We start from the raw sequence: 25,611 nt of genomic DNA on the forward strand, positions 1-25,611 counted from the left end.
CTACAGAACCATTATACAGTTCAACTACAGAATGCTAATGTATAAAGCTATGTGATGTTATTAACAGAGTCTGTATATCCATCTGATCTGTGCATTTATTGCTGTGAAACAGCTCAGTGTCTAGCTTTTTTGTGAATCATTTTGTTACCCTCAAATTCCTTTCTTAAAATTAGACAAATGGGGCTGAATGTTTAAATTTAAATGAGTTCATCTCCCTCAGCTCAGCTCACCTCTTATTCTTATAAAGCTGTTTCACGGGGTCAGTGTGGTAAAGCACTCAGTGCTGCACCTTGAGCCACGCCTCGATTTAAAATTTCTCATCGTTGTTTTCAAATCCCTCCACGGCCTCGCCCCTCCCTAGCTCTGTAACCTCCTCCAACCCTCCGAGATCTCTGCGCTCTTCCAACTCTTGTGCATCCTCGATTTTAATCGCTCCACCATTGGCAGCTGTGCATTCAGCTTTCTCGGCCCTAAGCTCTGGAATTCCCTCCCTAAAACTCTCCGCCTCTCTACCTACCTCCTCCTTTAAGACGCCCTTAAAACCTACCCTCTTTGACCAAGCTTTTGGTCATCTGCCCTAATATATCCTTCTGTGACTCAGTGTAAAATTGTTTGATTACGCTCCTGTGAAGCACCGCGGGACATTTTACTACGTTAAAGGCGCTATATAAATGCAAGTTGTTGTTGCAATTTCCCCTCCAAAAATGTCTAATGTGCAGCCATTTCATGTTTCTTTATGCCAGTATAAAAAGACACACACCACTGCAAGGCTGTCAAGTCTCACTCTTTTAAATTAGGTTCATTTTGATGTATATCACTCTTCAAAAGAAATACAGATCCATATGTGTATGCATATAGAAATTATTTTACACAGCGAGCTGTTATGATCTGGAATGCACTGCTTGAAAAAGGGGGGTGGAAGCAGATTCAATAGTAACTTTCAAAAGGGAATTGGATATATATACTTGAAAAGAAAAAACAATTGCAGGGCTATGGGGAAAGAGCAGAGGACTGGGATTAACTCTTTCAAAGAGCAGGTTCAGGCCCGATGGGCTGAATGGCCTCCTTTTTTGCTGCACGATTTCTATATTTTACAATCTCTCGCTTCATGGTCATATATATCACCCAGTGTTGATGACTCCGCAGTTTCCTTATGCTTGCATTTGACATGCACAGTTGAGTTATACCCATGTAATGTGACCATTTACCACACCAAGTTCTGTGCTTTTGGTCGCAAAGTGATTCCTGTAACAAGCTTTTTAAAACTCTTATGAATTATATGCTTGAGGATTTTAAACCTTTTAACATTATTGTAATGGAAAATGTAAAAAGGTTTAAAATCCTCAGCATATAACTTCAGTTTTACTCCTCAATTTTTTAAAAATCTCAGTTCCTATTATTAATACACTGTCCACGGATGCGGTAATGGGTTCAAGCTCAACTGGGCTTTTACAATATGCTCTTCCAATGGAGGGAGCATGAGGTGGTGGATGAAACTTCAACAGCGTGATTTTCTAGAGACAAATGAATCGCTAACAAAGTAATGGACAGATCTTTGGAACTGTCCTACCTGCAGACCAAACACAATAATCCATACAGGTTGTTGACCTTCTATACCGAGGTGAAGGCTGCTACTGAATCTGGAATGGATGCTCCCACCCAAATCAACCCCTCCCCCCACAGATACCTTCGTCTTCTAACTTGGAGAAGTTCATTTGCTTTTCTACGTTACTTTGAGTCACTCAGCTTAGGCCATGTGCTCTTTTACCAGGAATGGCACCAGGAAAAGGCTCTTGCCACATCTATAGAGTATGTGCCGGGGGAACTTAGGTTCTTTCTAGTCACAAGTGGCAGAGGGGAGTCTACAGTTCACAGCCCACAAAGCCCATCATAACTACCCATAGATCCTAAGGCGGACCTCAACTGTTAGATGAAAACTTTAAAAGTCTATAGTAATGAACGTTTTAATATACAGAGGTGTTGTGTTGGTTTGCCCTTACCTGAGCAGCTATGTTGAGTGTGACTGTGTCTAGACTACCAGACAGCATGCTCTGGGTGTCAGTCAGAGTAAGAGTAACACTGTCTTCTCCACCCATATTAGCAGATGACATCACGAGGTTCTGGGTAGGGACAGTAGATTGAGAAAGGGATGTAGTGAGGGAAGATGCCAAACTGTTTGCAGTTGAACTCAGCCCTGTAAGGGATGCAAAACCAATGCTGAATCAGTTTCAGTATCGCTGTCGAACAAAGCACATATGGTGCGCAATCTGCTTTTATTCTTCATTCATTCATTTTCCTGTGTACTATATTCACATTCCCAGAACATTACCCTTTAGGAGAGAGGAGATCCGATTTCAGATGTACAACAAAAGCCAGAAAATGTCTATCAAATAGAATTTTGCTGCTCGCAGTTAATTCGAACCAGTAATCCTTGGTGGGTACATATTTAAGATTAGTCCACAGAGTGGCTAGTTTTTGTTGAATGGTCTTAAGACTTGATCTTTCCCTGCCAACTTGTAACAGTAGTCTAGTACTGGATTAAAGCATTAAATTGCTATTGGCTTAACACAACTGTGCAATAAGAATCAGCATATCCAGTGTCTTGGACCAGATCTTGTGTGGTAATCTATAAGAATAAGTGATGTTATATTGTCTGGCAATTACTTACCACACTGCGGCTAACAAAATAAAAATTTTCCCTCGACAGCAGAATGTTGGGGTTACAACAATCAAAATGGTTTCAGTTTACAAATTGTACTGTTCAAAGGTGTGAAAGAGGACCGGTACTTCTCTCCCAGATACAAGTCATGTGCACAATTTACGTATGTGATAACAATATGCATGTATCTACTTAAATTTTAAAAACTATTATGCAGATAGTGTCAAAAGTATATTGCAGATAAAAGGATTGCTGGAACATCCTAGCCCCTCCCCTGTCCACCTATTACTGCACCTGGTATGCTGGCACTACTTGTGTTAAGAGTGGTTCCCTGATTGAGGAGCTGGTCATTGCTGATGGTCAATGTGGCAGCATTGGGTTGGTTATTCATTGATGTTCCCAATTGGATCCCTCCGTTCATTTCACCATTACCAGTACTGCTATGCTGCGGGATGATATCTTGACCTGATAAGGAAAGGGAAAGAAACAGTTTGGAATTTTTAAAAGCTCACTTAAAAAACATAAGAAATAGGAGAAGTAGACCTGTTCCGCCATTCAATAAGATCATGGCTGATCTTCGACCTCAACCCCACTTTCCCACCCGATCCCTGTGTCCCTTGATTCCCTTATAGCATCCAAAAATCTATCGATCTCAGCCTTGAATATACTTAACGACTGAGTATCCACAGCACTCTGAGGGTAGAGAATTTCAAAGATTCACAAAAAAGTTCAACATAATGTAGCAGTGACTTTTTATATTGACCTAAATCTCAGTAAACCAAATTTTTCTTCTACATAATTCCACTTAAAGCAATGTTGATGAAAAGAAAACTGCACCAATTTTACAAAATAAATGTTTTACAGGCTGCTTACCAAATATACCTTGGTGTATTCATACTCATTTCACTTCAGGATTATCCATCCTTTCTCTTAAATGCATTTAAATATGTAGACCATTGTAGCATTTTCTGCAAGTTCCCTGACAGGTGTTTACATTAGGGTTGCAAACACATTGCAATTATAGGCTTTTTTATGATAGTGTAAAGTTTGTTCGAGTATGTGGAAGTTCACTTTAACATCCATAAATCAGAAACAACCTTGAAGACCCTTTAGAATAAGCTTCTATAGATATGTGAGGAGAAAAAGATTGGTAAAGTCAAGCATAGGTCCCTTGCAGTCAGAATCAGGGGAATTTATAATGGGGAACAAAGACATGGCAGACCAATTAAATACATACTTTGGTTCTGTCTTCACAAAGGAGGACACAAATAACCTCCCAGAGATGTCAGGGAACATAGGGTCTAATGAGAGGGAGGAACTGAATGAAATCAGTATTTGTAGGGAAATTGACGGGATTGAAAGCCGATAAATCCCCAGGGCCTGATAATCTACATCCTAGGGTACTCAAGGAGGTGGCCCTAGAAATAGTAGATGCATTGCCAGTCATCTTCCAAAATTCTATCGACTCTGGAACAGTTCCCATGGATTGGAGGGTAGCTAATGTTACCCCACTATTCAAAAAAGGTGGTAGAGAAAAAACGGGGAATTATAGACCAGTAAGCCTGACATCGGTAGTGGGGAAAATGCTAGAGTCCATTATAAAAGATGTAATAGCAGAGCACTTGGAAAACAGTGACAGGATCGGACAAAGTCAACATGGATTTACAAAAAGTAAATCATGCTTGACTAATCTACTGGAATTTTTTGAGGATGTAACTGGTAGAATAGATATGGGAGAATCAGTGGATGTGGTGTATTTGGACTTTCAGAAGGCTTTCGATAAGGTCCCGCATAAGAGACTAGCGTGCAAAGTTAAAGCACATGGGATTGGGGGTAAGGTACTGACTTGGGTAAAGAACTGGTTGGCAGACAGGAAGCAAAGAGTTGGAATAAACGGGTCTTTTTCCCGAGTGGAAGGCAGTGACTAGTGGGGTACCGCAGGGATTGGTGCTAGGACCCCAGTTATTCACAATATATATTAATGATCTAGACGAGGGAACTAGATGTAATATCTCCAAGTTTGCAGACGACACAAAGCTGCGTGGGCATGTGTGCTGTGAGGAGGATGCAGAGAAACTCCAGTACGATTTGGACAGGTTGGGCGATTGGGCAGATGCATGGCAGATGCAGTATAATGTGGATAAATGCGAGGTTATCCACTTTGGTGGCAAAAACAGAAAGGCAGATTATTATCTGAATGGCAATAGATTGGGAAAAGGGGAAGTATAACGAGACCTGGGTGTCCTTGTGCACCAGTCGCTGAAGGTAAGCATGCAGGTGCAGCAGGCGGTTAAGAAAGCAAATGGTATGCTAGCCTTCATAGCGAGAAGATTCGAGTACAGGAGCAAGGATGTCTTGCTGCAGGTGTACAGGGCTTGGTGAGACCACACCTTGAGTATTGTGTGCAGTTTTGGTCACCTTATCTGAGGAAGGATGTTCTTGCCATGGAGGGAGTGCAGCGAAGATTCACCAGACTGATACCTGGGATGGCAGGAATGACGTATGAAGAGAGATTGGGTCGATTAGGCTTATATTCGCTAGAGTTTAGAAGAATGAGAGGGGATCTCATTGAAACTTATAAAATTCTAACAGGACTAGACAGACTAGATGCAGGAAGGCTGTTCCCGATGGCGGGGGAGTCCAGAACCAGGGGTCACAGTCTAAGGATAAGGGGTAAACCATTTAGGACTGAGATGAGGAGGAATTTCTTCACTTAGAGAGTGGTGAACCTGTGGAATTCTCTACCACAGAAGACAGTTGAGGCCAATTCATTAAATATATTCAAGAAGGAGTTAGATATATTTCATAAGGCTAAGGGGATCAAGGGATATGGGGAGAAAGCAGGGACAGGGTACTGAATTTGGATGATCAGCCATGATCGCATTGCATGGCGGAGCAGGCTCGAGGGGCCGAATGGCCTACTCCTGCTTCTATCTTCTATGATACTTCCAACACCTATCATGCAATCCCAAGGGATATATTCCACCTTTCAAAGAGATTGTGTAGAATGGGCCTATCCTCTCTGGAATTTAGAAGAATGAGAGGTGATCTCATCGAAACATACAAGATTCTGAGGGGGATTGACAGGATAGATGCTGGGAGGTTGTTTCCCCTGGCTGGAGTGTCTAGAACTAGGGGGCATAGTCTCAGGATAAGGGGTCGGCCATTTAAGACTGAGATGATGAGGAATTTCTTCACTCAGAGGGTTGTGAATCTTTGGAATTCTATTTCCCAGATGGCTGTGGATGCCGAGTCTGAATATATTCAAGGCTGAGATAGATAGATTTTTGGAATCAAGGGATATGGGGATCGGGCGGGAAAGTGGAGTTGAGGTCTATGATCAGCCATGATTTTATTGAATGGCGGAGCAGGCTCGAGGGGCCGTATGGCCTACTCCTGCTCGTATTTCTTATGTTCTTAAAGGCATAGCTCTGACTATTGTTAAAGTACATCTAATTATTCAGAAATTATGCACCCTCTGCTCCAGAATTATACATCAGTGCTTTTTTGGCATATACTGCTAGTATCATAGAATTTACAGCAGAGAAGCAGGCCATTCGGCCCATCCGGTCTATGCCGGTGTTTATGCTCCACACGAGCCTCCTCCAACCCCTCTTCATCTAACCCTATCAGCATATCCGTCTATATTTTTCTCTTTCCTGTGCTTATCTAGATGAACAAGCTGTATAACACAGCTGAATAAACAGCCTGAAAATAACAATTTATTTTAGACTGCAGAATTTAGTCAGAGAGATCAAATTGTTTCAAAATTCATGAATCTTGTTTAATGTTCTCTTCTGTTACCAATGAAAAGACATCAAATTTAGGATTGTTGCTTTTTACTCTGTATTCTTGTGCCATACATTGATCGCTTAATAAAATAAGAGCACAGGATGATATAGATCATCATATAATGACCTTAACTTTATGAATTAGAGTAAAAATAACACTCGTACTGAATGACTCCGAGATGAAATTCTATGCAACTAGGATACAGATTTTCATTTAGTATTAAAAAAAACTTTCACCATCATAACTTACATTTAGAGTTAAACAAAATGTTCCCCAATAGCATTAGTTGTGGAAACTGCAATAAGAGTTATCTTCTTTCTTATGCGGAGTCAATAAATAATGACAGCTATATGGTATTCTCTCACAGATTAGTGCAGATAAAACAAGCAAAAGAATTATATTTAAATCAAAAAGACATCACTTTAATTAACTGCAAACAAAAACCATTAAAAACAATATTTTACAGCAACCTTATTGTTGCAATGTTTTTATTAAATAGTTATGTAGTTAACTTGGTATAATATGACGGGAGGCAACCTCAAAGAGGGACAGCTCTTGCTGTAGAAGTGCAGCTTACCATACAATGAGGCTTTCATGCTGCCAGATCCTTTCAAACCATCCCAGGGACACCTGCCACATCAAACTCCTGATGTGTTTAATTTACATGGGTGAAGTGCCCAGTGTGGGTGGAGCCTCACCCGAAGTCTACAGTGTACACCTGTATCAAAGGAAGTGACAAACACTATGTATGCGAGGGGCAGCAGCCCCCGGCCCTGTGGAAAGCAGGCATCAGATGGACAGGGCACAGTTACCTTGAGGGGCAAGAGGTCAGAGATGGCACGCGTGTGGGCATCAGGGCTCGTTTCAACCCATGGCCAACATGAACAGGAAGAGCTCAGCAGGTCAGGCAACATCCGTGGAGAGAAATTTGAGTTGACGTTTCGGGTCGAAACCCTTCTTCAAAACTTCACCTACTTCTTGATGCCAGCAAACGTCTTCCTAATTTGCAGCCAGGCATTATACTGGGTGACTATACTGGCCTGGAGCATGCACCTTGCCCTTGTGCTATTATTGGAGGATGGCTTTCCGCTCCAAATAGGAGTAGCGACTGAAGCAGGACTTCCAGCTCCTTAGCATCAATAGGAATAGTGTTTGCTCCGCTTGTTTTTGTGGATAGTTAGTCTACCTTTATGCCACAACCTTTAAACCCTTTAAACGCCCCTGCTTTCCCAGCTAAGTATGCTTCAGGCCAAGCTTTTCATGTGCCAGTAGCCTATTCAAATTAGGGGAGGGATTCCTGTCCCATATAAATCATGGTGGCCCAGAATGTGAGCTGCAAAAACAGGCAAGACTGCACAACGGGCCAGGTCAGCCCTATTTTTGCCATGTCAGTAACATCAGGGCTTATATCTCACTATTAAAGATATGGAAGGTTGGAGGAAGCTGTCAAAGTGTGATGCTGATTCAACATTAACGTTCACATTAATATACAAGCATCAGGTTAAAAGCTGTACTTGGCAGTCCTCCCAGTCAATGAATAACCCCGACAACTTGAATAGAACAGTAGTGCAATTTGATAATTGCAACCCTTCAAGCGAACTCACGCAAAGTAGCGAAAATATTCCACATTACCTCATTCATTTGCTGTGTAACCAAATAAGTTATGGCAATTCTGAAGTTACTACCCACTTAGTGAAAATTCATGTACTTTTCTTTTAACATTGCACTTTCTAAATGGAAGTCAGTGCTCCCAGTTACAAACTACTTAATCTCTAAAGGAATCAGTCACAGCCTGTGTAATTTCACTTATAAATGTTAGTTCAACTATAGGATATAGTCAACATCAGAATTACAATCCTTTTCAGAACAGATGCAAATCAGTTTTAAGCTTGACTTGTTACTTGACAAATCAGAATACAGTACTTTCAATGAAACAACCCTCCAGCCAACATCGAAAATGCACCAACTTCAACTCAAATCATTTGCTGCAACTGAATTTGCACTTGCTACTTTGTTTGCTACTAATCAGCTAGTTCCTGATGTACCAGTGGCATTTTGTCATGGGAAACAAAATCTCACTAAAGAGAATTCCACTGCAGCTATCATTTTGTCTATCAAAAATATTTCATTTGTTAAAACATGCAATTTTCTTTAATGTGCCTTTCTGTCTTATACAGTATGTACAATGAGAATGTCATACATCTTAAGATGCACTTAGGAAGGAGGCTCGAGGGTATCAATTGGTTTCAAATCGTGGTTATAAACCGGCTTATCCAGTTTGCATGCGCTGACATCCTTTTATAACATAGGGCAAAGATCTCCTCGGTGCAGCTAAATCGGAAATTTGAGCTTTATAAAGTAGTTTACTGTACAATGCTGCTACGCCTGGGCATCATAAAATGTTGCAGATTGGAGTACACAACTGAAAAGGAACCTGACCGATTTTCCTCCGTTAATTTAAATGGACGGTAAATCGGGCAGGTTCCTTTACAGGCATTGTGGTAAACCACTGTTGTTAGTATTGTTGTTCACTGTTAGTACTGTTGTTCACTCTTGCATATTGTTGTACTTGTCTGTGCATGCCTCAGCTGACTCCGCCCCTGGCTCCACCCTCATGGCTGGGTATAAAGGTCGCTGCTCAGAAGCCTCCAGCCCTTTTGGATACCAGGCAACCACAAGAGGCATGCTCTGTTCTTTGGTAATAAAAGCCTGTTTATTACTTTCTCAATCTCCAGTCTTTTGTAGCAATTGATAGTGCATCAATTTTATTACCAAAGTTAAATGTTGGCTGCGGATGCTGATCAACCGATGGCGCAAAACGCTGAGCAGCAGGCGCTGCTGCGAGCCCTCAGACCAACATGCCTGGACCTAGACCCCCAAGAAGCGGGTTCGTCGACTAAATTCGCACAATGGCTGCGTTGCTTTGAGGCGTATCTGGAAGCCTCGACCGTGACTCTTGATGAAAATAAACTGAAAATCCTGGCCTCGAAGGTGAGCCACCAAGTCTATACTTTAATCCAAGATGCGACGACCTACGCGGCGGCTATCGACCTACTGAAAGGGCAGTATGCACGCCCGGTTAACACGGTCTATGCCAGGCACCTTTTAAGATCTCGCAGACAGCAGCCCGGGGAATCGGTGGAAGCCTTCCTACGGGCACTGCGGGTACTCGGACGCGGCTGCGACTGCAAGGAAGTATCGGCCGCGGCACATGCGGAGGGATTGATACGAGACGCTTTCGTTGCGGGTCTAAGGTCCGACTACTCCCAGCAGAGGCTGCTGGAGAAGGGTGAAATAGACCTGACAAAGGCAGTGTCCCTCGCGCTCTCGCTCGACGCGGCCCACAGAAATATGGACGCTTTCTCCCCTCATCGCCCCGCGCCGTGGACGCCGCAATCTTGGGCCATGGGACCGCCACCTCCGACTGCTGCAGCGATGTCCAAGGCACAAAAATGCTATTTTTGTGGCCAAGCTAAACACCCTAGAGCACGCTGCCCCGCGAAGAATGCTACCTGCTCCGGCTGCGAGAAGAAAGGTCACTACGTTAGCGCCTGCAAAAGGAAGACCGCTAACGCCAGCAGCGCTGCGTGCGAACCGTGGGCGCCGCCATTTTGTCCGCCATCTTGGACGCCTCCGACTTCAACCACGGGGGAGCCGGACTCAACCACCGCCTCATCTGACGACCACATCGACTCGCTCGACCATACGCTGGCCTCCGTGACGCTGGACCAATCTCTCCCTCATCAACTGTCCAGGTCCATGATGGATATTACGGTAAACGGCCGCGCCACTACCTGCCTTTTTGACAGCGGGAGCACGGAGAGCTTTATCCACCCCGACACGGTGCGCAGTTACTCTCTCCCGGTCCTGCCGACGCGCCATCGGATCTCTTTGGCTTCCAAAGCCCAGTCAGCGGACGTCGGTGGCTACTGTGTAGTGACCCTTTCAGTAAGGGGCACAGAATACAAACATTTTAAACTTCTGGTCCTGCCCCATCTCTGCGCTGCCGTTCTACTGGGGTTGGATTTTCAGTGCCACCTTAAGAGTGTCACATTAGCGTATGACGGACCCCTCCCCCCACTCACAGTCTGCAGCCAGCAGCTTTTAAATCGCCCGCCGTGCACCATTTGCAGCCTCTCCACCCTTAAAGTCCCCCCCCCCTCCTTGTTCGCTAACCTCACCCGCGACTGTAAGCCCATCGCTACCAAAAGCAGGCGTTACAGTGTTGGGGATAGGAGCTTCATTAAATCCGAGGTAGCGAGACTCCTGAAGGAAGGGATTATTGAAAGTAGCACCAGCCCATGGCGAGCACAAGTGGTGGTAGTGAAGACTGGCGAAAAACAGCGCCTAGTTATTGACTACAGCCAGACGATCAATCGCTACACCCAACTAGATGCATACCCACTCCCCCGCATATCTGACATGGTCAATCAGATAGCACAATACCGGGTGTTCTCGACGATTGATCTGAAGTCGGCATACCACCAGCTCCCCATCAGGGCTGAGGACCGCCAGTACACAGCTTTTGAAGCTGACGGTCGGCTCTATCACTTTCTCAGAGTTCCCTTCGGCGTCACCAACGGAGTTTCTGTCTTCCAACGGGAGATGGACCGGATGGTTGACCAGAACGCGCTCCAGGCCACTTTCCCATATCTAGACAACGTCACCATCTGCGGCCACGACCAGCAGGACCACGACGTTAATCTAGAGAAATTCCTCCGGACGGCCCAGCGGCTGAATCTCACATACAACAAAGACAAATGTATGTTTCGTACTACGCGCCTCGCTATTCTTGGCTGCGTAGTGGAGAACGGAGTCATCGGCCCAGACCCCGATAGAATGCGCCCCCTTATGGAGCTCCCCCTCCCCCACTGCCAGAAAGCACTGAAGAGATGCCTGGGGTTTTTCTCTTACTATGCGCAGTGGGTGCCCAACTATGCGGATAAAGCCCGACCCCTCATCAAGTCCGCCTCCTTCCCCCTGACAGCAGAGGCCTGTGCAGCCTTCACTCTCATAAAAGGAGACATTGCGAAGGCCACAATGCACGCTGTGGATGAGTCCCTTCCTTTTCAAGTGGAGAGCGACGCATCCGACTTTGCCCTAGCTGCAACCCTTAACCAGGCGGGGAGACCCGTGGCCTTTTTCTCAAGGACCCTCCAGGGCCCCGAGATTCGACACTCCTCTGTCGAAAAGGAGGCCCAGGCCATTGTGGAAGCCGTGCGACATTGGCGGCATTACCTGGCCGGAAAACGATTTACCCTGCTCACTGACCAGCGTTCAGTGGCTTTTATGTTTCATAATAAGCAGCGGGGCAAAATCAAGAATGACAAGATCTTAAGGTGGAGAATCGAACTCTCCACCTACAATTACGATATCTTGTACCGGCCCGGGAAACTCAATGAGCCCCCAGATGCCCTATCACGTGGTACGTGCGCCAACGCGCAGGTTGATAGGCTACAGACCCTCCACAATGACCTCTGCCACCCGGGGGTCACCAGGTTCTTCCATTTTATCAAATCCCGTAACCTGCCCTACTCCATCGAGGAGGTCAGGACCATGACCAGGAACTGCCAGATCTGTGCCGAGTGCAAGCCGCATTTTTATAGGCCAGACAGAGCGAGCCTGATCAAAGCCACGCGCCCCTTCGAGCGGCTGAGCATCGATTTTAAAGGGCCCCTCCCCTCCTCTGACCGCAATGTGTACTTCCTCAATATAATTGATGAGTACTCCCGTTTCCCGTTTGCCATCCCTTGCTCGGACATGACCAGTACCACGGTCATTAAATGTCTGAATGACCTCTTCGCCTTGTTCGGTTTCCCTAGCTATATCCATAGCGACAGGGGCTCATCTTTTATGAGCGACGAACTTCGGCAGTACCTGCTCGCGAGAGGCATTGCTACAAGCAGGACCACCAGCTACAACCCCCGGGGTAACGGCCAGGTGGAAAGGGAGAATGCGACAGTCTGGAAGGCAGTCCTTTTAAACTTAAAATCTAAGGGCCTTCCGACCTCCCGCTGGCAGGAGGTCCTCCCTGCGGCGCTCCATTCCATTCGGTCGCTGCTCTGTACACCCACCAATGCCACTCCTCACGAGAGAATGTTCTCCTTCCCCAGGAAGTCCACGTCGGGGATTTCGCTACCAACATGGCTGACTTCTCCAGGTCCCGTCCTACTGCGGAAGCACGTGAGGACCCATAAGGCGGACCCCCTGGTCGAGAGGGTGAGCCTCCTCCACGCCAACCCGCAGTATGCTTACGTGGTGTACCCGGACGGGCGGGAGGACACAGTCTCCATTCGAGACCTCGCACCTGCAGGTGCTCCTGAAACACCCTCTTCGCCACCCACCGCTACTCCTGCCTACCCCCAGGACACAGTCCCCGCACGAGACCTCGCACCTTCGGGTGCCTCTGAGAGACCACCATCGCTACCTCCCATTACCCATGCTCTGACCCCTGTAGACGGCATGCAGCAGCCCCAGGGTCCGCCACCTGCTACACCTCCTCTGAACGAGACACCGGGTTCACCATTGGATGCTGCACCATCACCGCCGCTGCTGCGACGCTCAGGACGGCTTACAAGGCCTCCTGATAGACTTCAGTACACGAATTTTTAGTGCACTTCACCCCGCCGGACTCAATTCTAAACAAGGGGTGAATGTGGTAAACCACTGTTGTTAGTATTGTTGTTCACTGTTAGTACTGTTGTTCACTCTTGCATATTGTTGTACTTGTCTGTGCATGCCTCAGCTGACTCCGCCCCTGGCTCCACCCTCATGGCTGGGTATAAAGGTCGCTGCTCAGAAGCCTCCAGCCCTTTTGGATACCAGGCAACCACAAGAGGCATGCTCTGTTCTTTGGTAATAAAAGCCTGTTTATTACTTTCTCAATCTCCAGTCTTTTGTAGCAATTGATAGTGCATCAGGCATGTACACCAACTTGCCCGATTTTGCGATATTTGCTGCGTGCAGGAGATCTAGGAACGCCTCCCCTATTGAGCCTGGTCCTTTTAGAGGGTCGCTTACAGTACTAGCCGCATTTTCCTAGAGTCTCGCCACCCATTCAATCTCCCCATAGTTGACTGATTGCGTGGTCACAAACTCAAAATGAAGAAACTTGCAGAAACTTCTCCCCAACCCTCAAAGGCAATTGAATAAAGTTTAAGAATCTAATCCCAGGGTTATTAATCCTGACCTGGTACATTGATACTTCAAGGAGGGCTTTACTAATGTCACATTGCCTGTAACTAGCACAGCAAATCTGCCACATAATAGTGGGAAGAAAACTGCATAACAGAAATAATAAATGTTTCAGTGAATTCTGGGTATACCGAGGCGTCTGAACTCATGATTTATATAATTATCTGATGTACTTGAATTATTCAGTGCAATTCACTGCCAATCAGCTATTAACCTATATTTACCCTATTTTTGTAGGGTTTACATAGAATTGCATTACATAGAATGTACAGCACAGAAACAGGCCATTCAGCCAAACTGATCTATGCCGGTGTTTATGTTCCGCACGAGCCTCCTCCCACCCTACTTCATCTAGCCCTATCAACATATCCTTCGACTCCTTTCCACCTCATGTGCTTCCTCTTAAATGTATCTATGCTATTTGCCTCAACTACTCCATGTGGTAGCAAGTTGCACATTTTTTACTCTTTGGGTAAAAGGTTTCTCCTGGATTCCCGATTGGATGTATTAGTGACAATCTTATATTTATAGCCCTTAGTTTTGGTCTCCCCACAAGTAGAAACATCTTCACTACATCTACCCTATCAAGCCCCTTCATAATTTTAAGACCTCTATTCGGTCACCCCTCAGCCCTCTCTTTTCTAGAGAAAAGAGCCCCAGTCTGTTCAATCTAGCCTGATAGTTATAACCTCTCCGTTCTGGTATCATCCTTGTGAATCTCTTTTGCACCGTCTCCAGTGACTCTAGATCCTTTTTATAATATGGAAACCAGAACTGTGCACAGTACTCCAAGTATGGTCTAACCAAGATTTGATACATGTTTAACAGAACTTCTCTGCTATTAAATTCTATCCCTCCAGTAAATTAGACTTTTCCCTTATTTTCAAATTATTTGCTAAACTGCTCCATTTTTTGATGTTTGATATACACAGCTATGCAAATGGAACAAAGCTGATGGTGGAAACAGATTATGCATTGCAGCATGATACCAAGTTACTCACTTAAGTGGGAGTGGGCCTTTGGCGTAGCGGTAGCATCCCCGCCGCTGGGCCAGAAGGCGTAGGGTTTCGAACCCCGCTCCAGACAGTCCCAGCAAGTGGAGTCGGAGCTCCGGCTCTAAATTCTGGGTTGACATCCAGCGGGATACTTGCGTTCGTGGGTGTGGGTGGCACCCCCCCCCCCCCCCCGTATGGGTTGTGGGAGCCGGTAAAACCCTCCCGCCATAGGACTAACCACCCTAATGGCTGGTACGAAGATGGTTACGGTCACGGAAGGAGCGTTAATCGCGGCCAGAAATCCTTCCATCACTTCATACAGTTCCCCAAAGGGAACAGTGTGAAGACACGTACGACGATGACTCACTTAAGTATATATAATGCAGTGTTGATAAAAGTGGCTACTGAATGAACAACCATCTAGCTTTGTAACAAGTCTCTTCACAGCTAATACAAACCTGATATTGTGAGTATTATCTCTTGTGGTGTTCCTGTTGGATTGGCACACGTGGCATTGGTAGCCTGCGCTAGTACCTGGCTGAGATTAGAATTATTAATTGTCAATGTCATTTCTTGTTTACCACTGGAACTTGAAGCAAGCCCAGGGGATGTCATAGACTGTGAGACATCCTGTGCTCCCAAGAGATAAACAGAAGAAAAAAAAGAAAAAAAATCTCGATGTGCAGCATTAGACATAGAAAAAATACTTCCACTTAGCAATAGACTACTTGTTATTGATTAATACCGAATATCCATAAAAAGATTGACCCTTCATTAAATTACGGGAAGCAAAAAGGTAAGCTAAAAGGACAAGATATAGATGTTACCCTAAAAAATAATGTACTTATTTAGTCAGAATGAAGGGTCTGTATAATTCTGCCAATATTGATGAGGTGACAAGTTTACTCTCTCTGTAAGCTGTAAAAGGGAATTTATGTTAGTCTCAAGGCAGTTCCTTGTGGGTCTGAATCCAAACACGTAGGCAACCATAATTCAGCATTAACTGGTATAACTGATAGTTAAACTAAGACCATGGTATGGAAAAATGGTAAATTCACACTAGCACCATGGTATGGAAATATGGTAAATTCACACTAGCACAGTGGCACAGTGGGGCGAAGGGTTCTTCTAATGTTAGGGTTATGGCATCATAAGAACAAACAAATCAGCATTGATGTTGTGCCTTTCACAATCTCAGGATGTCCTGAAGCGCCTCACATACAATGAAGTGTCTTTTAAAGTGTAGTAGTCACTGTTGTAATGTTGGCAAACATGGCAGCCAATTTGCACACAGCAAGTCCCACAAACAGCACAGAGATAAATGATTAGTTAATCTGTTTTAGTGTTGTTTGAGGGTTCAATGTTGGCCAGGACACTGGGCGAACTCCTCCGCTCGTCTTCAAATAGTGTTAGGAGATCGTTCATGCCCACCTGAGCAAGCAGACAGGGCCTTGGTTTAACATCTCATTCAAAAGATAGCACCTCCCACAGTACTGCACTAAAGTATCAGACTGGATTATGTGCTCAAGTCTCTTGTGGGACTGAACTCAACCTTCTGAATTAGGGGTGACACTGAGGGAAGACTGACTCATACAAATTTGCGCGCCCAGCATGAAGCTTTGCTCACTGGGAACATATATTGGGAATTCAGACACATGCACCATGTAATTTTCCATCTATTTGTTTTAACAGGTGGAAAATCGTTGGGGGGACGGGGGGTGGGGGGAGAGAGAAGAGAATGTACCTGAATGTCCAATATGCACTCCCAGCAGGCGAGGCTCCTCACCAGGGTGCTGTTTTGTAAAATAAGCCTTTGCATCTGAACCTGACCTGGCAGTGCTTGATAGCTAAAGTGAAAAAGTGCATCATTCTCTTCCACTCACGCCTCACCTGGATAAGCACAAAAATTCACCAGAAGTTAAACTGGCTCAGTCAGGGGCATTGAAGGGCACAGTGTCCTGTCACTTTTACAACATGGATTTCACTCCAACTCAGACCTGCCAGCTGTAAGGATTCTTTATGAAATCAGCGTTTGAATTTAAGGCCAACTGTTGCAAGAGACTTGAAGGAGGTTTGCTCTGTGGAACCTCGCACAGAATTGCTTGATGATAATGTGTACTTAAGAATGAAGGCTCACTTTATTCCTCCAGCACTAAGATCCATTCCCCTGAAGATCAAAACACTACACTCAAATGCACAAAGCAGAAAGAAAAATGTTGTTGTTGCGAAGCGTATCACAGTTGGTAGAATGTGGGCATACGCATGATTTCAAAGGAACAGGAGTAGGCCATTCAGCCCCTTGAGCCTGTTCCGCCATTCTATGAGATCATGGCTGATCTGTATTTCCCCACACAGTGAGATCCCAATCTCAGCATAATTGTTACGAGCACATATTGAGTGGAGGCTAGGCAAGGGATGGAGTGTCAGGTCACTAGCTAATCTCACGCACCCCCTGATGGCTGCCTGAGAGCTGTATTTATATATAAATATAAAAACAGGAACGAAGTGTCATAAAACATATTTGAAAGTTCTTTATCTGAATGCACGTAGCATTCGTAACAAAATGAATGAGTTAACGGCACAAATAACTACATATGGGTATGATCTTGTGGCCATTACAGAAACATGGCTGCAGGGTGACCATGACTGGGAATTAAACATACCAGGTTATTTAACAATCAGGAAGGACAGGCAGGAAGGGAGGGGAGGTGGGGTGGCTATGTTAATAAAGGAAGGAATCACTATAATACAGAGAAATGATATTGGGTCAAAGGAGCAGGATAGTGAAACAGTTTGGGTGGAGATAAGGAATAATAAGGGGAAAAAAACACTAGTGGGCGTAGTCTATAGGCCTCCGAACAGTTGCAACTCTGTTGGATGGAGTATTAATCAGGAAATAGTTGAGGCTTGTAATAAGGGAACAGCTATAATTATGGGGGATTTTAATTATCATATTAACTGGACAAATCAAATTGGGCAGAGCAGCCTTGAGGATGAGTTCATTGAGTGTATTAGGGATGGGTTTCTTGAGCAGTATGTAACTGAACCGACCAGGGGGCAAGCAACCTTAGATTTGGTCCTGTGTAATGAGACAGGATTAATTAAAAATGTCCTAGTAAAGGATCCCCTTGGAATGAGTGACCACAACATGGTTGAATTCCATATTCAATTAGAGGGTGAGAAGGTTGGATCTCAAACAAGCGTGCTGAGCTTGAATAAAGGAGACTATGAAGGTATGAGAGCGGAATTGATTAGAGTGGACTGGGAAAATAGATTAAAGGGTAAGGTGGTACATGATCAGTGGTGTACATTTAAGGAGTTATTTTACAACTTCCAAAAAATATATATTCCACTGAGGAAAAAAGGGTGTAAAAGAAAAGATAGCCATCCGTGGCTAAGTAAAAATTAAGGATAGTATCCGACTAAAAACAAGGGCATATAAGGTAGCCAAATCTAGTGGGAGGATAGAAGATTGGGAAGTCTTTAAAAGACAGCAAAAAATAACTAAAAGATTGATTAAGAAAGGGAAGATAGATTATGAAAGTAAATTAGCAAAAAATATAAAAACAGATAGCAAAAGTTTCTATAGTTATATAAAAAGAAAAAGGGTGGCTAAAGTAAATGTTGGTCCCTTAGAGGATGAGACCGGGAAATTAATGGTGGGAAACATGGAGATGGCAAAAACGCTGAACAAATATTTTGTATCAGTCTTTACGGTAGAGGACACTAAGAATATCCCAACACTGGACAAACAGGGGGCTCTAGGGGGGGGGAGGAGCTAAATACGATTAAAATCACTAAGGAAGTGGTACTTGGTAAAATAATGGGACTCAAGGCGGATAAATCCCCTGGACCTGATGGCTTACATCCTAGGGTCTTGAGGGAAGTGGCGTTAGGGATTGTGGATGCATTGGTAATAATTTTCCAAAACTCCCTGGACTCAGCAAAGGTCCCGGCAGATTGGAAAACTGCTAATGTTACACCCTTATTTAAAAAGGGTAGTAGGCAGAAGGCTGGAAACTATAGGCCTGTTAGCCTAACAGCTGTGGTTGGTAAAATGTTAGAGTCCATTATTAAGGAGACAGTAACGGGACATTTGGATAAACATAATTTAATAGGACAAACTCAGCATGGTTTCATGAAGGGGAAGTCATGTTTGACAAATTTGCTTGAGTTCTTTGAGGAAGTAACATACAGGGTGGATAAAGGGGAACCAGTGGACGTAGTGTATTTGGACTTCCAAAAGGCATTTGACAAGGTGCCACACAAAAGATTATTGCTCAAGATAAAAAATCACGGGATTGGGGGTAATATTCTGGCGTGGGTGGAGGATTGGCTCTCTAACAGAAAGCAGAGAGTTGGGATAAATCGTTCGTTCTCAGACTGGCAATCAGTAACTAGTGGTGTTCCGCAGGGGTCAGTGCTGGGTCCCCAACTCTTTACAATCTATATTAACGATTTGGAGGAGGGGACCGAGTGCAACATATCAAAGTTTGCAGATGATACAAAGATGGGAGGGAAAGTAGTGAGTGAGGAGGACATAAAAAACCTGCAAAGGGACATAGACAGGCTAAGTAAGTGGGCAGAGATTTGGCAGATGGAATACAATACTGGAAAGTGTGAGGTTATGCACTTTGGCAGGAAAAATCATAGAGCAAGTTATTATCTTAATGGCAAGAAACTGGAAAGTACTGTAGTACAAAGGGATCTGGGGGTCCTGGTGCACGAAACTCAAAAAGTTAGTATGCAGGTGCAGCAAGTGATCAAGAAGGCCAATGGAATGTTGGCTTTTATTGCTAGGGGGATAGAATATAAAAACAGGGAGGTATTGCTGCAGTTATACAAGGTATTGGTGAGACCGCACCTGGAATACTGCATACAGTTTTGGTGTTCATATTTAAGAAAAGATATACTTGCTCTCGAGTCAGTACAAAGAAGGTTCACTCGGTTAATCCCGGGGATGAGGGGGTGGTCATATGAGGAGAGGTTGAGTAGATTGGGACTCTACTCATTGGAGTTCAGAAGAATGAGAGGCGATCTTATTGAAACATACAAGATTGTGAAGGGGCTTGATCGGGTGGATGCGGTGAGGATGTTCCCAATGATGGGTGAAACTAGAACTAGGGGGCATAATCTTAGAATAAGGGGCTGCTCTTTCAAAACTGAGATGAGGAGAAACTTCTTCACTCAGAGGGTGATAGGTTTGTGGAATTTGCTGCCCCAGAAAGCTGTGGAAGCTACATCATTAAATAATTTTAATACAGAAATAGATCGTTTCCTAGAAGCAATGGGAATTAAGGGTTACGGGGAGCAGGCAGGAAATTGGGCATGAGTCTAGGTTCGGAATGGTCATGGCCCTGTGGGTAGTGGAGCGGGCCCAGGGGCCATGTAGCCTGGTTCTGCTCCTACTTCTTGTGTTCTAATTCTGTGTTAGATGTCAGGAGATGGTTTTATTCCTGTTCCTGGCTGGGGTGGAGATCGCCTTTACAGAAGGTAAGTACTGTAGAAAATATAGGGACAGAGTGATCTCCTGGACGAATTTCGATCGCCTAGATGAGTCGGAGAGGAATTTCCCAGATTTTTTCTCTCAAATTGGCCATTGGGTTTTTTATCTGGTTTTTCGCCTCTCCCGGGAGATCACATGGGTTCGGGTGGGATGGAGAGTGATAGAAGATTTGAGGTTAGGATCAGATCAGCCATGATCTTACTGAATGGTGGAGCAGGCTCGAGGGGCCGATTGGCCTACTCCTGCTCCTATTTCTTATGTTCTTATGTTCTTAAACGACACACACACAATTCTAACATGCATTGAAGTAAAACCCAGCATTATTAAGAGATCATATCACAAGTTATAAAGCACTGCATTTAAAATCACTTAATTTAACCACTGATATTGCCAACCGATGGTTATTTACTACAGCCACAAGAAAAACCACCCTCACTAACTCTATCTGATATATTTAGAGTTATTAATGTTTGGTTTCTAAATTTTCAAGGAATACTATTTTTAGTCTTGAGTTTACGAAATTAAATATACGTGTGAAAGGAATGAGGAAGTGCAATATTTATTTGTCTTTTCAGAAATAGCGAGATGCTGAGAAAAAGCATTTGCACACCGATCATTACTTTTCACTGCAGTTACTGGTCTGCGACTGATAGCTGCAGTACTGGCTCCAGCCAGGCAGTACCTTGTTTGCTGCCTGGCTCAAACTGTAAACTCTCCTGCCAGGCAGAGTTCGAAGCTTATTTTTTATCCCCACCTTTGTTTTGGCCCTTTCCCCCCTCCCCCTTTTATTTTATTTTCTTTTTTTCTCTCTCCCACATGGCAGCTGTCTCTCATTCTGTCAGTGCATTTCACACCTAATCTAGAGCCGTCTTTTGTCTCCACTAGTCCTATCACCATCTCGTCTCGTTTTGAATACCTCTTAATGTCTCTTCATTTCTCTTTTGTTCTCTCCCAGCCTGGCCTTTCAATCTATTTCATTTCCCGTGCCTTTCCAGTCTTGACAAAGAGTTTGACCCGAAACGTTGACTCTATTTTCTCTCCACGGATGTTGCTTGGCCTGCTGAGTTTTTCCAGCATTTTCTGTTGTTATTTCGGATTTCCAGCATCCGCAGTATTTTGCTATCGAGCTCGAAGCTAACTCGCCGTCCAGCAGTTCAAATTAAACTCCTTAGCTGGGCGGGGGCAGAAGCATCCACTTTCTGTAACCATTTAGATCAATTCCACAGAAGTTTAACAAAAATTCCCAGTGAGCCAATGGGACCCCATGACCACTTTTTAAAACTTGGTTTGGCACCGCAAAGGAGTTGTGCTCCATATGGGGCTTACCCAAGAAGGGTTACCAACTCGAAGGCTCGAAGGGCCGAATGGCCTACTCCTATCTTCTAACTCTGGTTAGACGTATTCCTGGAGGATTCATTGCATGGCCTCCCGCCTCCAACCACCCCGGCCCAGTAAAACAGCTACTTCCATCTCCAAGATTTTTATAACTAATAAACAAAAGTATTCAAAGAAAATGAACAAATAAATGTATAATGCCCCTATGACTTTTCTCCTGGTTTACTAGTAGCAGTGTCTAGGAAATTAATCTTTCAATCCTGGTGGGTTGGCAACCCTATACCCAAGCTGTGAGATTTCCTTATCAAGAGAGTCTTACACTGCTTCCCTCTGGAGTCAGGGCATGCCCTGACTCCAGATTTATACTGCAAATTCAGCAACGCAACAAAATGGATACTGTTTCATGACAATGTTAAAGTTGCGGTATAAAGATTGATTTGAAAATAGTACTTCTTGTTAGGAATGTAATTGTTCAGGTGCACTGAAAAAGAAACACAAGAAAAAAGGCTAGAGATCTCGTCAGATGTTATCTCTACGTGCACCTGAACTGAGACAGATCTCACGAGACTCAAAAATCATGAGATTTCAGGAAATTAGACACGTTTATAAATCTGTCCACTTTCGAGTGAAAACTAGTATGAACTGAAAACAACAATCCTTTTATGTATTAAAAATACAGAATGATGTAGGCTGGACTGTTTCAAGGATATACCATGTTCAAATGCCATTGATAAATCACACTGCCCTCATGGTTTATGAAAACACTAAATCTCCTTGATATGTTACTGTTTCCTAACACACCCAACCTGTCTGTCATCTATTCTTATACTTTTTTTTAGTCTAAGAACTCAATTTTTAATGCCTAGTGGTAATTTTGATCCTAAATCTGGAATACAAAAGCTTAAAATGACCACTGATTTTCTAAATGTTTGGGTGGTAGGTCCTGAAAGAGGCACACATCACACTACAAACTGAGTGTTAAACTTGTCCAGCAATCTTTGTTTTAACTAAAAGCATGACATAGATGTATACATGACAGTCGATATATCTAACGTATGCGTTCCTATAGTTTCCTCCTGTTAAGTGTAAAACTGATTCTCCACAATCTTCATATACTCATCAAGTGGTATGCAGTTAAAAGTACACCAAGTATGCTATATTAAAAAAAAACATATAGAAAAATGCTCTTTTACAGGAAACTTTGGTTTATCCGGAGGTTGTATGTCCGGAAACCTCGATCTACCGGCAGAAATCAGGAGCCGTTTTGTTAGGTTTTTTTTTCTTCTCGTGGCTTTTTTTTCAACAGTCAGGCTGGCTCTGCAAAGTCTCTCTGAAGCTGTTGCTAAGCTACAGAGACGCTTCCAAGGTACGGCCGACTGTTTAGAAGCTGTTGCTAAGCAACAGTGTTTGTTGCCAGTAACGGAGCTGCAAATCTCCGTATGCTTCAACATTAACGCTGGTTTGTCCGGCAGTTTTGATAGATCGGCAACAGCTTGGTCCCGTCGGTGCCGGATATCACAAAGTTTCCTGTATATCACATTATAACCAGGTAGTGAACTGCTCAAGAGTTTTCAAGTGTGACTGTCTAGACTCCATGGGTCAATGACAAATTAACAGGATTAGTATTATCAAAGGTGAAATTAAGGACTCAAAAACTGAATGCAAATGTTAAAATGCGGGAGAGGGGAATATTTCTCACCAGAACTGCTCGTCAGCACAGTCTCTTGTTCGGTCAGACTTCCCATTGCCATGGCAGTTGATGACGTCACTGTAGGTTGCATTGACAGGCTGGTGAGTGGCTGGATGACCACATTAGCGGGCACTATATTATCTGCTGTTTGGAGAGTCCCGTTTTGCTGTGCTAGGTTAGGGTCAGTAGTCAGTTGTTGAGCGAGCAAATTACTCTGTTGCAATGTCTGCTGCAAAATGCTTGAATCAATCTGCAGGGGGGAAAAAATCTAGTCAAATACTAATCAGATATAGGTTGATCAAAAAGTCAGTTTGCTTAATGACATTACAGGAAACTTTGTGCTATCCGGCACCGACGGGGCCGAGCTGTTGCCGTCCCATCAAAACTGCCGGACAAACCAGCGCTAATGTTGAAACATACGGAGCTCCGTATCTGGCAACAAACCCTGTTGCTTAGCAACAGCTTCTAAACAGTCGGCCGTGCCTTGCAAGCGTCTCTGTAGCTTAGCAACAGCTTCAGCGAGACCTTGCAGAGCCTGACTGGTGAAAAAAAAGCAACGAAAAGAAAAAAAAACTAACGAAACGGCTCCTGATTTTTGCCGGTGGATCGAGCATTCCGGACAGTTAACCTCCGGGTAAACCAAAGTTTCCTGTAATAGTAAACAATTGATGGGCACTTAATCTACCCATTGGTTTATTAATAACAAAATCTTTAAAACTGAAAAATTGAAAGTCCATTTAAATACACAGGAGAACTCTGCATGCAGAAGGTTTATCATAGAATCTTACAGAATAGGAGGCCATTCGGCCCATCGTGCCGGTGACTGCTCTTTGAAAGTGCTGTCCAATTAGTGCCTACTCCCGCCTGCTCTTTCCCCAGAGCCCTGCAAATTTCTCTTTTTCAAATATATATCCAATTCCCTTTTGAAAGTTACTATTGAATCTGCTTCCACCACCCTTTCAGCAGTGCATTCCAGATCACAACAACTTGCTGTGAAAAAATATTTCTCATCTCACCTCTGGCTCTTTTGACAATTACCTTAAATCTGTGTCCTCCGATTACTGACCCTCCTGCTAGTTGAAACAGTTTCTCCTTATTTAGTCTATTACTAGGATTAATAAAATTCTGTTGGTGATACTTGAAAACATTTTCACACTAAAGGAATGATTTCACAAATGCACGCTAATTTTAAAGGGTGGAAATTACTGGCAGGGTACCCTCGATTTCCTGATACGTGCGGCTGGTGGGAGGCGCTCCTGGTCGATAACACATGTTCATGAAATCAGTTCAAAAAATTAATTCTCTGCCAGCTGGACAGAACCCGAGCAAAATGAGTTTGGGCAGTCTCAGCCCAGTTCCCTGTGGGCGAGGCAGAAAACTATGTGCGATTCAGCACAATGGCACTAAACTGAAGACCTCCGTCAGGAAAAACATAGAAAACATAGAAGATAGGAGCAGGAGTAGGCCATTCGGCCCCTCGAGCCTGCTCCGCCATTCAATGAGATCATGGCTGATCATCCAAATTCAGTACCCTGTCCCTGCCTTCTCCCCATATCCCTTGATCCCTTTAGCCTCAAGAAATATATCCAACTCTTTCTTGAATATATTTAATGAACTGGCCTCCACCGCCCTCTGTGGCAGAGAATTCCACAGGTTCACCACTCTCCGGGTGAAGAAATTCCTCCTCATTTCAGTCCTAAATGGCTTACCCCTTATCCTTAGACTATGACCCCTGGTTCTGGACTCCCCGGCCATCAGAAACATCCTTTCTGCATCTAGTCTGTCCAGACCTGACAGAATTTTATAGGTTTCGATGAGATCCCCTCTCAATCTTCTAAACTCCAGTGAGTATAAGCCCAATTGACACAATCTCTCCTCGTACGTCATTCCTGCCATCCCAGGTATCAGCCTGGTGAATCTTCATTGCACTCCCTCCATGGCAAGAACGTCCTTCCTCAGGTAAGATGACCAAAACTGCACACAATACTCAGGGTGCGGTCTCACCAAGGCCCTGTACAACTGCAGCAAGACATCCTTGTTCTTGTACTCGAACCCTCTTGCTACGAAGGCCAACATACCATTTGCCTTCTTAACCGCCTGCTGCACCTGCATGCTAACCTTCAGCGACTGGTGCACAAGAACACCCAGGTCTCTTTGCACTTCCCCTTCTCCCAATCTATTGCCATTCAAATAATAATCTGCCTTCCTGTTTTTGCCACCAAAGTGGATAACCTCACATTTATCCACATTATAGTGCATTTGCCATGTTTCTGCCCAATCACCCAACCTGTCCAAATCGTACTGGAGTTTCATGACATCCTCCTCACAGCATACCCTCCCACCCAGCTTTGTGTCATCTGCAAATTTGGAGATATTACATCCAATTCCCTCGTCCAGATCATTAATATATATTGTGAACAGCTGGGGTCCTAGGACTGAT

The 25,611-nt window shown here is 44.2% G+C and overlaps 1 protein-coding gene across 6 annotated transcripts in view; it reads right to left on the reverse strand.

Annotated features, from left to right (window-relative positions):
- The window catches only part of LOC147115252 (zinc finger protein 236), a 186,535-nt gene that overhangs the window by 32,013 nt on the left and 128,911 nt on the right, over window positions 1–25,611 (reverse strand). For 5 of the 6 annotated variants that reach the window (XM_085993641.1, XM_085993640.1, XM_085993642.1 and 2 more), the window contains exons 24-26: window positions 23,181–23,421; window positions 2,954–3,124; window positions 2,001–2,194 (exon numbers count right to left, since the gene is read on the reverse strand). In XM_085993641.1, coding sequence (XP_085849767.1) covers window positions 2,001–2,194; window positions 2,954–3,124; window positions 23,181–23,421 — 606 coding nt within the window. Of the gene's footprint in view, window positions 1–2,000; window positions 2,195–2,953; window positions 3,125–15,098; window positions 15,276–18,621; window positions 18,625–23,180; window positions 23,422–25,611 lie in introns of all 6 variants that reach the window. The other variant, XM_085993644.1, reaches the window with a different exon arrangement.

The sequence above is a fragment of the Somniosus microcephalus genome, chromosome 7, assembly GCF_052327205.1.
Source record: "Somniosus microcephalus isolate GS21.2 chromosome 7, FLI_Smic_1.0, whole genome shotgun sequence".
NCBI lineage: Eukaryota > Metazoa > Chordata > Chondrichthyes > Squaliformes > Somniosidae > Somniosus > Somniosus microcephalus.